Source organism: Oryctolagus cuniculus, chromosome 4, assembly GCF_051225735.1.
Source record: "Oryctolagus cuniculus isolate XC-2025 breed Fujian yellow rabbit chromosome 4, ASM5122573v1, whole genome shotgun sequence".
Lineage (NCBI taxonomy): Eukaryota > Metazoa > Chordata > Mammalia > Lagomorpha > Leporidae > Oryctolagus > Oryctolagus cuniculus.
This window is the reverse complement of record NC_142870.1, coordinates 79169213-79181855: the sequence shown is the minus strand read 5'-3', so window position 1 is coordinate 79181855 and position 12643 is coordinate 79169213. Positions and strand designations below refer to the sequence as shown.

General features: G+C 55.2%; 1 protein-coding gene across 8 annotated transcripts in view; it reads right to left on the bottom strand.

The window, feature by feature from the left end:
• Window positions 1–12643, bottom strand: part of PDIA5 (protein disulfide isomerase family A member 5) — an 89560-nt gene that overhangs the window by 26594 nt on the left and 50323 nt on the right. For 6 of the 8 annotated variants that reach the window (XR_016232441.1, XR_016232442.1, XR_016232443.1 and 3 more), the window contains exons 9-10: window positions 5552–5643; window positions 5388–5459 (exon numbers count right to left, since the gene is read on the bottom strand). Coding sequence is in view for 5 of the 8 variants with exons in the window: in XM_008266835.5 (XP_008265057.2) it covers window positions 5388–5459; window positions 5552–5643 (164 nt within the window). In the remaining 3 variants the exon portion in view is untranslated. Of the gene's footprint in view, window positions 1–5387; window positions 5460–5551; window positions 5644–7203; window positions 7258–7280; window positions 7419–12643 lie in introns of those variants that run through there. The other 2 variants (XM_089330813.1, XM_089330814.1) reach the window with 2 other exon arrangements.

Genomic DNA, 12643 nt, shown 5'->3' with positions numbered 1-12643 from the left:
TGTCATGCTAAAGACACAGCAGCCCAGTGCTGGCCAGTGGAGAGGGTTGGCTTGGGGAACCTGCAGTCCACCCACATCAGGCACCCTGACTAGAATAGCATCTACACTACCCCCACTAGTCCACTCCAGAGGCCAAGAACAAACAGGTCTCCCAGAGCCCAATGCAACTTGATTATTCCTCAGCTGCTCAACCTGGTGTGCCTGCCTGACTTCCTAGAAGCCGGTCTCCACAGTGCATAGCCAGGTGCCTTTGTCCTGCACTGTCACCAACAGGAGGCTCCCAGGTGCCCTCCCTTGTCCAGGACCAGAGGGCTCAGACACCGAAGGGGACAGGCAATCACTTGCTAACTTCTGTATAAAATGGCGAAAGATAAAGTGTATGTATGCACTTTTGCTTGTATCTGCATAAAGATCCACTTTAAGAGCACATAAGAAACTCACAGTCCTTACCTCTAAGAGTGGGAAGGAGACAGGAAGGAGGGAACAGGTGGAAGTGAGACTTCTCCAAGTCTACTTTTAAGTATCTTTAAAAAAAATGTGTTTTGAATGATGTGTCATCAAATTAAAAAATTAAAATAAAATTTTAGAATCCAGCCAGGGCGTAAACCGAGGATGGAGAAGCTGCCGCTCAGCAGGAGTGCCTGAGAAACTTCTAGTTAACATGGAAGGGAACACGTGCTAGCACCGCTAAAATAACAGCACAGGAGCTAAAATAAAAAGTATGAACCTACAGGAGCAAAAAGAACAGGAAAGAAAAGCAGAAGACAGAAAAAGAGGTCAGTGCAATTTTAGAAGCTAGAAAACTAACTTGGGGAAACAGAGGGCAGAAACCCAAGGCGCTGGGTCAGGGACCACGACCACGCTCAGGCACAAAGACAAGGCTCCAAGGCACCCAGAGGAGCCACCCCTGGCAGCCGGGTTGCAGCTGGAGCTGCAAACACGAGGCTTCCCTGAAAATTGGATGCTCAGCCCCCAGGCCCCAGGAAGCAGCCCTGTCCCATCCTGGGGACCACCGGGAGCTGACCGCAGGGGTCCACAAGGTGGGGCACAAGCTGAGAGGATGTGTTGGGAAGAGAGGGACAGCCAGGAGTCTGAGCCGCATTCACTGAGCGGGGCTTTTCCCTGTCTGCCTCCGGCCATGTTGAGAACCTGGGTCTCTTATCTCTTCATCCCCTGCTCCTCACACACAACAGACACCCAAGAAACGCCTGCTGAATAAATGACCAGAAGAGAGAAAAACAGCCAAAGGAACTGGAGGCATTTACTTTGGAGAGGCCACGTTGGCTGTCTCCAAGTATCAGACTGCATCAAGAAGAGAAATGGAGGTTTCTTTTCGATGGTCCCGACAAGGAGAACCCACAGCGACGAGGGGAAGCTCCTGGCCCAGCATGGGGAAGGACACTCTATCCACAGCAGGTGACCTGGAGTCAGAGACCTGGTCTCGCTGAGCAGCTCTGTACAACCACACCTGACACAGAACTTCTAGAACACAGTGCACTTTGTGGTTCTAGGCAGATGACGGGTGCCAGACATTCTATGAGTTTATAAAGTGTTACCCAATGTGCCCGTTGGTTCATAATCTACAACATAGGGACCATTCAAACACACACGGCTGACCTCAAAACGAGGCAAATGGGACTGACGAAATGCGAACACTCAGAGGCACTGCTGGAGCAGCTTAGGGGACTTTTCCATGCCTTTCCAGTCCTGTGGCTGATTCACCTGCACTGTGGTGTGGGAACCGTCGCTACCCTGCACCCTTTAGGACCAGGAGGGCCCCATGCCAGCTCCTCATCCAACAGAGGTGCCTCTGCAGGGCAGGAAGCCTCAGGGCTGTGGATTCAGCTTGCTTCTGGCTGCCACAAAAGCACACAGGCAGGGGCCTGGTGTTGTGGCACAGTGGGTAAAAACCGCTCCCTGTGATCCCAGCATCCCATACGGATGCCAGTTCAAAACCCAGCTGTTCCACTTCTGATCCAGCTCCCTGCTAATGCACCTGGGAGAGTGGTAGAGATGGCCCAGGTACTTGGGCTCCTGCCACCCATGTAGGAGACCCAGACGAAGCTCCTACCACCTGGCTTCAGCCTGGCCCAACTCTGGGGAGTGAACCAGCATATGGAAGATCTCTCTGTGTCTCCCTTTCTCTCTCTGTAAGGCTGCCTTTCAAATAAATAAACTTTTTTTTTTTTTTTTTAAAGCACACAGGCAGAAACGGGTGGGTAGGCCAAACTGGACTGCCATCAGCATCTGTCCAATATCCTGACCAGCCCCATCCACCAGTGTGAGATCTGCACAGCCATCAGAGGCACCAAGAGCACAAGTGCCAAGGTCAGTGTCTACTCTAGAGCCCCAGGACCTCAGACTCCAGGACTGCCTCTCCAGCCCACCCCCAGAGCCCCACACCTCAGACTCCAGGACTGCCTCCCCAGCCTACCCCAGAGCCCCACACCTCAGACTCCAGGACTGCCTCCCCAGCCCACCCCCAGAGCTCCACACCTCAGACTCCAGGACTATCCCCCAGCCCACCCCCAGAGACCCCTCACCTCAGACTCCAGGACTGCCTCCCAGCCCACCCCAGACCCCCCACACCTCAGACACCAGGACTATCTGCCAGCCTGCCCCCAGAGCCCCCACGCCTCAGATACCAGGACTGCCTCCCCAGCCCACCCCAGAGACCCCACACCTCAGATACCAGGACTATCCCACCCCCAGAGACCCCTCACCTCAGACACCAGGACTATCCCACCCCCAGACCCCCCACACCTCAGACACCAGGACTATCCCACCCCCAGAGACCCCTCACCTCAGACACCAGGACTGCCTCCCAGCCCACCCCAGAGCCCCCACTCCTCAGACTCCAGAACTGCCTACCCCAGCCCACCCCAGAGCCTCCACACCTCAGATTCCAGGACTGCCTCCCCAGCCCACCCCAGAGCCCCCACACCTCAGACTCCAGAATTGCCCACCCCAGAGTCACCTGCTGGATTAGCCAGGTGGCATTCACTGCCACCCTTCTACACTTGCCTACACATAAGCCCTGAACAGCCAAGGGCCAAGAGAGACAGCCAGGGCAGCAGGAAAGTTGAGTTCACTGCTACCCACTATGATTTGGAGGAAAGCTGGCAAAGACTGAGAACACATGGGACAGGGGAAAACCACCCGCAGAGTGGGCCATGTGTAGGAGAGAAATCTGGACGGAAATTCACCAAAATATCACAACGAGTTATCTCTGGGAAATGGGCGGGGGACTTCTTGTTTAACTACACTTTTGAGTTTTTCCTAGGATAAACATATGTTCCTTGAATATTCTTAAGATCAGAAAAAAAATTTTTTTTTAGAGAGAGAAGCCAATTGGCAGCAGGGACGCTGTTGACTCTTGCTGGGGCGTGGGATCAGGGAGCTCCTGGTGTCCTTTATCAGGTCTCCCACTGCCCCTGCCCCACTGGGGGTGTGGCTGCAGCCATGAGGCTAACCTAGAGGGCTCCCGGGGTGGGGGTCCTTCCCCGCAGGTCACTATCACCCTCTCAGCCTGAAGGCAATGGATGAAGCGGTGGCTACTGACCAGGGCTCCATCCCCAGGAGGTGAGGCGACAGGATGGAGAGAAGCCAGCCCCGGGCAGCCCTAGCAGGCAGCCCTGGGGCCCAGGCAGGCCTTGGCAGAGCCCAAGGGGTAGCCGGGTAGGTGCCCAGGGCGGCAGGTGCCAGTGGGAAGGTAATAGCCCGTCTGAGAAACCCCACTGATGCGCTCCCCTCCTCTAGGGAGAGCAGGCAATTCCCAAGGATTTTTTTTTTTTCTTTAAACCAAGCCTCATCCTCCAGAAAGATATGAGGGTGTTTTGAAACCAGAAAAGGTTAGAGCAGGGGAGGGAAGCAGACAGATTTTATGCTCTGGTGACAAATGAGATTGCTACTTGTTGAAGCTTCTCCCAAAGCCGAGCCAGGTACGTCTGGCTGCAGGGGAAGACATGCTCTTTATCGTTATTATCAAAGGAGAAAGGGAAACGGGGAAGTGGAAGCCCAGGTTAAGACAATGAGTGCATGACAATGAGGCATGGCCTTCCCAGGCCGGGGCTGAAAACCACGCTGCAGTCAATGGGCACGGAGACGTGCGGAAAAAGACGCCATGCAAACCCGGTGCTAGCCCTGGCGCTTCACCTGCTGGGCCCCGCGGAGGGCAGCAGAATGGAAGACAGAGATTCACAACCCTCAGAAACCACACAGTTTGTGTCCGGAGTGTGTGTGTGTGTTTTAAGTACAAAATTCACCTTTCTTTCCCATTCTGAAAATACACATTTTCAACCTCTGTGTTCTTGGGATAATGACTTCTTTAACTCTGGGGTTTGCACACCAAGTCCCAAGGACAATGGCATCCATAGGCTGGTGACCTGGGGTGAGAGGCTCTGAGCAGAGCCCCAGAGGCTGTGCTAGCTGCAGGCAGCTGTGAGAGTGCAGGATTTGCCTCTGGGCGCAGGCCTGGCTGCATGACCTCGGGCAAGTGACTGCATTGCCATGCCTCAGTTTCCTTGTTCACAAAGGCAGGATGGCCATAGCTTCCTTAAAGCACGACAATGAACATTAAATGAGAACCCACCCAAGGCACTCGGAACAGCGTCAGCCACAAAGCAGAGGTCACAAAACATCAGCTGCTCATAATCCAAGACCTAGTCCAAGGACATGAGTCAGCGGGGACTGGTGAGCACCACGGCAGGGTGAATTCAGCTGGACATCCTGGGGGCTGCTCTGTGAGGGCTGGGAAGGTGCTGAGAGGCGGAAGTGGGCAAGGAGGGGCGGGGCCAGGGCAGCAGGCTGGCAGGGTCAGGGCCCAGGGAGTAGGCGGAAGGCGGCAGAGGGGTTTGGTGCCCCCTGGATCTGATTGCAGGCGTCTGCGAGGCAGGGTCCGTGGGGAGGAGAGGGGGGGATACGGCACTCGGCAGCTCTGCGGCATTAGAACGTTTCTCAGCCACTGCACAGCACCTAATTCAGGGCTGTGTGTGAAATCAGTGTTCAATTGACAATCCTATTTTCAGAGGGCCCTGCAGTGGGACCTCTCTCAAACATGACACCCTGGGTAAGAAACACCTCTGTCAGATAGGCAGGGCTGGGGGAGAGAGGCTGCCAGAGGGATGTGAGAAGATTCCAGAAAGCCTCCGATAGGCTTAGGCGGGCCCAGCACATCAGCACTCCAGCCAGGGTCTGATTGTCCCAGGCCCGAGGCACACCAAATCCTCATGGCTCCTGCATCGCACACCGGCCTGGATTCAGCCCAGGGATGGACGTGCAGGCAGCTCTCCCTTCCTCATCCTCTTTCCCCAACTCCCAGCACAGCCTTGCCCCCAGGCGGACGCCCCTCCCTCGGCACACACCGCGGATGCCAATGTCCGACTTACTTCTTCAGCCACTCCACAATGTCCTCGGCTGTGGCCCCGTAGTTATCATACTGGAACAGGAACTGCCCTTTCCTGCGAAGTGCGGAGACAGAACGTGGGCTCAGCCGGGATTGCAAGTGCCAGCAGGGAGGGCGGGCGCTTCCGAGGGTGGACGGGGGACTTACTCGAAGTAGCAGATGGTTGGGTAGCCCCGCACGCCGTAATCCTCCTTGATGTTTTCAAATTCAGAGGGGTAGACGTTCATCCCAGCCAGGACCTGAGAGGAAAGGAAGAGCGACCTGTCCTCTGCGTGCCCTGTGGACATCCCACCGTGACCCCTCACTGCCAGAAAAAGGTGTTAGGGTTAAAACCTGCCTGGTGCATAGCCAGGTACGGCGGAGGCAGCGGGGGTCATGGCCAAGAGCTTGGGCAAAGCCAGAAAAGAGGCTGCGCTCTGCCCGGCTGCTCCCTCTGGACTGTCCAGAAGCAAAGCAAAGGTCTGAAGGCCCAGGGAGAGGCACGGCCCCACCACCGAGCTGGGAGTGCGGCCGCTGCCCCCCAGTGCACCTTAGGCCTTTTCACGCTGGCCGCACTCTGCTCTGCTTCTCTCCAATGTGACCAGGGTGCTCTCAGATGCCCCTCAGCCTCGGCACAATGTCGCCCTGGACACTGCGTGCCCGCCTGGGCTCAGTGGGTGATGCTATCAGACCTCACAGCTCAGACGTGGCCAGGGAGACTGCGTGGCTCTCCTCCCCCTGCCAGGCCTCGCTGTGCCTCCCCAGCTCTTTCCAGTTTGCGAGCATCACCTTCTAGCAGTCCATACACACAGCACCCCTGAATCGGAGGGGAGGATGTCGGCACAGAACAGGGTGCCCTAAGAGTCCTCCCCTCCTGAGGCAGGTCACGGCTCCAGGGCTTGGAGGGGGCAGCAGAAAGGAGGATGTGGAGTCTGTTCTCACAGGTGCATGTGGCCAGAGGGGCCCGCGATAGGCAAGGGCTGCTGGAAGCAGAGTGGCACAGAAGCCAGGCGATGGGAAGTTCAAAGCGCCAGGAGCAGCTCCAGGAGCCGAGAAGAAAGCAGAGGCTGTGGTACTGGACAGTACATAGGGACGCGCAGTGGGAGAAAAAGGAGAGGGCCCTCAATGCACACGGAACTGGGTCCAGAAGCCTGTGCCCACCTCCAGGTCCCGGGAGCATGGGCAAGTCATCACCCCTGCAGAGGGTGCTCGCTGGGAGGCGACCACAGGCTCTGAAGAGACACCCCTGGGGTGTCCGTGCCAGAGCTGTCAGCGCAAACCCAGTGCTCAGGAACCATCACGTTCCTTGTTTCCCAGCGAGTCCTCCTGCAGACGGGAGTCCCTGTGCCTCCAGCCTCTGCATCCCCAGAAGCAGCTGAGCCGTCTCTCCAACAGCCTTAAAGCGCCTAGCACAATGCCCGGCACACAACAGGCACGCAGTAAGTGCCTGCTGCATCATCACTTCTTTCTCCCAGCCCATTTGGGGATGCTGCAAAGAAAGCAGGCAGAATATGCCTGAAATAGAACTTACTAGAAGCCCTGGAGCCCTCTAATAGCCTCTCTGCTCATTTCCCAGACGGATTCAGCCTGTTCCAGTAACATTCATCTACTTTAGAGTTCTTTCTCCTAATTGATCTCCCTAATGTCAGTGCACATTCACCACAAGATTAATTGTCCGCATCCTCTCTTTCATTACATCACTTCCCTGCACAAAACCTTCCAATTCCGTTGAACACAGGCTAAAAAATCCAACTTACAACCCATACGGTCCCCATCTCATTTTTAAATCCTGCTGTCTTACAAAACCCTTCATTGTACACCTGCTAGTGTCTCGATTCTCGAGTCTCCCAGGAACAAGGCAGCCTGAGACTTCTGCACAGCAAGGAGGCTGGCCCACCTCCTGCCTTCTCAGCACAGCAGCGGCACCGGCCTGTGGCTGCAGCTCTGGCGCCCTGACGCCCCGCTTTGGACAGGTCTTCCCCCTGCAGTCTCAGGGGCCTCTCTGAAGTTCACCCTCCGCAGCTGCGGCCCTTGCTCGCTGGTGGTAAGGACAGGTGTGATAGGCCACATCCGGGATCTGTAACACCTGAGGTGCAGGAACTGGCTTCATTACTGGGGCTGAGAGGCTCTGCAGCTCTGGCCACGTTTCTGTGCAAGACTCTTCCTTCCTGGCCCCACTGGGTGCCCTGCAGGGCTCCCCCTTGCCGAGGGTGCCCACTCCCACCTCCTGCCACCACCAAGACTCGGCCATCAAGTTCCACCACCCTGGCAGTCTTTCCAATGCTCCCTTGCCTGGGGTGGACGCGTTATTCTCTGAGTTTCTGTAGCACTTTTGTGTCATTTGGGGGGGCATTTACAAGCGACCGAGAGGAGTATTTTTTTTTAACAGCTATGTACAAACACTTTTTGGAGCTGGAGTTTGTGGAGCTGGAGGAGGCACACACCTGGTCTCAGACTAAGGTGAGGATAAGTCCGCAGCCCCTGACCTTGAGCAGGTGTGCTCAGGGCTCTGCAGCTGGCGCGACATGCTCACACCCAGCCCTCGTGCTGGGACGGCAGCTCCACGGCGTGGGCAGCATGTGAGCCCGTGCTCAGGGGAGAGTGAGGTTTCAACAGATGCTCCGGGACAGGGAGATGCGGGCAAGACAGACAAGATGTGGCCCAAGCAATGAAGAGCATCTCCTGCTAGCTGGACGGCAGCATGGATGCGTGAGAAGGGAGAAGGCTGAGCAAGGCAGCTGGGGCTGCTGCGGGAAAGGCCTTCCACGTCTAGGAGATGAGGACTTCACTCAGGAGGTGATGGGGGCGGGGGGTGCCCAGGTGAGCAAGCAGCCGCCATCCGGCTGCATCATTTAAAAAAAAAAAAGATTTATTTATTTATTTGAAGATAGAGTTACAGAGAGGCAGAGGGAGGGAGAGAGGGAAAGAGAGACAGAGAGAGAGAAAGAGAGAGAGTCTTCCATCTGCTGGTTCACTCCCCAGATGGCTGCAACAGTGCAGCTGTGCCTATTGGAAGCCAACAGCCAGGAGCTCCTTCCAGGTCTCTCACATGGGTACAGGGGCCCAAGCACTTGGGCCATCCTCTACCGCTTTCCCAGGCCATAGCTGAGAGCTGGACGAGAAGTGGAGCAGCTGGGACTTGAACCAGCACCTATATGGGATGCAGGCACTGCAGACGGTGGCTTTACTTGCTATATCACAGCGCTGGCTCCCGGATGCATCTTTTTAAGCACAGTTGTCCTTGGGTATGGGGGTAGGGGGTGTGTAGGGAATGAGTCCCAAAACCTGTTTCTGCATCTGCATAGAGCCTACACACATTCTGCAGGAGGCCTTAAGCTATCTGAGATACTTACAATATCTACTACAAACGAGGTCAATGCTATGTAAAAATCATCATTAACGCTGTACTACTTGGGGAAATCGTGACCAAAAAAAAAGCCTGCATGCGTTCAGTACAGATGCATGTTCTTATGAATGTTTTGGATCTGTAGCCCATGGAGTCCACGTGGAGTCCATGAATGTGGATGGCTGGCTGTAGAAAGGCAGAGCTGGAGAGAGAAAGCCACAGGTGAGGGAGATGAGCTGGAAGCCTCTGACAGCCGGAGGTCCATGTGGCCAGCCGGAGCCTGGCCAGCACAGTGGGCAGGAGAGGCATGAAGGGCAGGCATGCAGATGTTTGGAGATATCTGAGCAGAGGCACGGGGTGGGGGTGGGGGAGCAGCTGGCCACTCGGGAAGGATCCCATGGTGCCTGCCATCTATTCCAGACGTGCCGTCCTGGGGACTCTTGGGGGAAGTCCAAACAAAAGTCAGGCAGGCTGCCCCATGTGCAGTCCTGGAGCTGAAGAGAATGGCTCAGGCCACCCGGAGCTACGTTTTGCTGACACTGCAGATGTGGTAAGATCACAGAAGGCCACACTGAAACACGACAAGGAAAGGATGCACCAGGCCTGTGCTCCAGTGTGCTACCAAGAAAGCAAGCCCTCGCAAGCACACCCATGGAGCAGGCAGGAGACACAGCAAGTACAAGGCCGGTGGGGCTCAGCCCCCGATCTGTGAAGTTTCCACACCCCGCCCATTTGCCCCTCACAACAAACCAGTAAGGTGGGCAGGGCTGGCTTTATCAACCCCATTTCACAGATGGGTAAATGGAGGCTCCAGGAAGATCTTGCCCAAGATCTCTCAGCCAGTTAGCAAGAGCCAGCACCAGAGCCTGGTCTGCACACAGCCATCACCACAATGGCCCCATTTCATGGTGTGTGCACCCATACTGGACCATCACAGCTGAGGTTAACCAGAGGCCAGGCAAAGTTCAGTGTGGACGTCAATAACGAGGAGGCAGGTGGGGGAAGGGCTTGCTCTGACGGCTGCTGCTGCCGAGGCTGTCAATGAGCAAGAGATGGGACAGATGCCGATGAGTCACCAGACGTCAATGACAGAAAAAAAAAGAGGCAGATGCAAGTTTGGAAAATGCCAAAGGCTGTGCATCCCTGCCCCAGCCTGGCTGCCTTATTCTGAATGACATCATCCGGTTGGATGCCTCCCGAGAGACCTCAGAGAGGAAGATTTCTGACCCTTGCCACAGACACGGCCAGCCAGGGAGAGCTTAGAGATGACAGACAGGGAGTGGGCCGGACGGCAGCAGTGGGGAGGGGAGAGCTTTTGCCTTCTGGGGAACAGCAGTCCACCTGGGAGTCCCACCTCTGTTCTGTGTGTGGAAGCAGCACCGACACCCTTGGCCACCCCACCCGTCTTGCCCTGTCCCTGGCTTCTGGGGAGCTGCTGCGGCTGCACCGTGGGCCCTAGGTCCCAGAGAGTGGCCTCCTACAGCAGGTGGAGCCCACAGTGGCCAGGGCCCTCCCCCTTTTCTGTAGCTGGAAAATGGTTAGAATGTTTTAAAAGATGCTTTCCCAAGAAACTAAAGGGAAAACAGAACAGAGCAACCCCAAGTAAGAAAAAACACAAGCAAACAAATGGAAGTTCACACAACACAGAAATACCTGGCCACAGCTGAGCTGGCCCCATTCACGGCCACATATCCAGTATGCCTTCTCCCACCCACCCCGCCACACACACACAGACACACACACACTCACCCCCACACACACCTCTTCTGGGATCGGTGCCTTCTGTATTTCTAGATCTGTGCTCAGGCAGATGATGTAGATCCAGGCAGTTTTTGGTTAATCTTGTCAAAAAGCCTTGTACAGAGCCAAGGCTACGGGGGAAGGTCCCCAGACAGCCTTCCCACCGTGTCTCTGTCCTCAGGAACAAAGGCTCTAAATTCCCTTAAAAGCAGGGATCTTCAGGGCTAGTGCTGTGGTGCAGTGGGTAAAGACACCATCTGCGGCACTGGCATCCCATGTGGGCACTGGTTCAAGTCCCAGCTGCTCCACTTCTGATCCAGCTCCCTGCTAATGTGCCTAGGAAAGCAACAGAGGATGGTCCAAGTGCTTGGGCCCCTGCACCCACGTGGGAGACCCAGAAGAAGCTCCTAGCTTTGGCCTGGCCTAGCCCTGGCCGTTGTGGAGTGAACCACCAGGTGGAAGATTTTTATTTCCCTCTTCCCCTCCTACCCCCTTTGCTCTCTGTAATTCTGGCTTATAATAAAATAAATATTTTTTTAAAAAAGCAAGGAACTTCTCTAAATTAAAGTATGCCCAGGAGTGATAAGCCACACACCCATGCATTCATCAGTGTGTCCTGGGGACCAGCTATGAGCTTGCCCAGCTAAGTGCTGAAGAAACAGACAGGAATCACGGGTCTGATGCTGTGGCATAGTAGGCTAAGCCTCCATCTGCAGCACCAGCTCCCATATGGGCCCCAGTTCATGTCTTGGCTATTCCTCTTCTGATCCAGCTCTCTGCTTATTGCCTGGGAAAACAGTGGAAGATGCCCCAATTGCTTGGGCCCCTGCAACCACGTGGGAGACCTGGATGATGCTCCTGGCTCTGGATTGGCTCAGCTCCAGCCATAGCGGCCATTTGGGGAGTGAACCAGCAGATGGAAGGCTTTTCTCTCTGCCTCTCCCTCTATCTATAATTCTACCTCGCTAATAAGTAAATAAAATATTTTTAAAAAAGAAGAAACAGACAGGAACTGAATACAGCTCCTGCACCCAGGGAACTCACACATCACAATTAGGATGAGATGGTGAACAAAAACAGAGTGAGATAGACCTGGCCGCACGTGGCAGGGACAAGCTCTGGGGGAGGTCAAGGATGGTCGAAGACAAGCATGTGACAGGCATCACGTCCTCTTCTGGTGGATGGGGCTGGCTGGGACGGTCATGATCTCCTGGGGCTGAAGCTGTTTCCTTCTCACAGCTGCTCGCGTCGGGGAGTGCAGGGCAGGCAGGACGCTGTGGGTCATTAAGTCTTTTCTACAGGCTAAATAATCTTAAAATTCAGGATCTACTGGGGTACCAAAATGTGAAGCGAAACTCCCCCGGAGTGATGTGTGGGTGCCCCGAGGCCAGGCATCTCCAAGACAAGCCACTAAAAAGTCATCAGTGAGAACCGAGCAGGACCTCGGCGTCACCCCAGTAAGTGCCGTCTCTCTGCCACCCAGCTAGCAGGGCAGACCCGGTGCCCAGGTGCTGCCATGTCAAGCTTTAAAGTCGACGTTGGGTTAATCACTGCTGTATCTGATTCATAAAGATCACAGTGCAGTTTCAAGACCTCAGATCTCCCTTCAGGGGGCGCTGGCCAGGCCCCTGGAAAAGCCTCCTCCTAATGATACCCTTAGAAAAGGTGCAAGGTTTCCCCAGGGTCCCTAGGGGTCCCAGCAGCTGTTTTCCTGCTGCCACCAAAACACAACCCCTCTGCTACTCAGGGCAGAAGCAAATCCAAAGCAGGTTCTCAAAGAGATACTTGCACACGTATGTTCACAGCAGTGCCATGCACAAGAGCCTGGGACAACCCAAACGTCTATCCACAGATGAATGGGAAAGGAAAGACAATACAATGGAATATTACTTAGCCCCGAAGAAGGAAATCCTACCACCTGCAACAGGGAGGAGCCCTGAGTGTTCTGCTAAACAAAACAAGCTGGTTGCAGAAGGACAAATGCTGGATGGTCCCACGCACATGATGGATCCAAAATGGTCAATGGATGGAAACAGAAAGCAGAGAGCTGCCTTCCAGGGCGGCTCAAGGTGGGGAACGGGACTCCATGCATAGTCACACGGAGTTCTAGTCTGGCAGGATGGCGTGCCGTGGGGATCTGCTGCCCAGCGACGTGAGTGGACCCAGGGCTACAG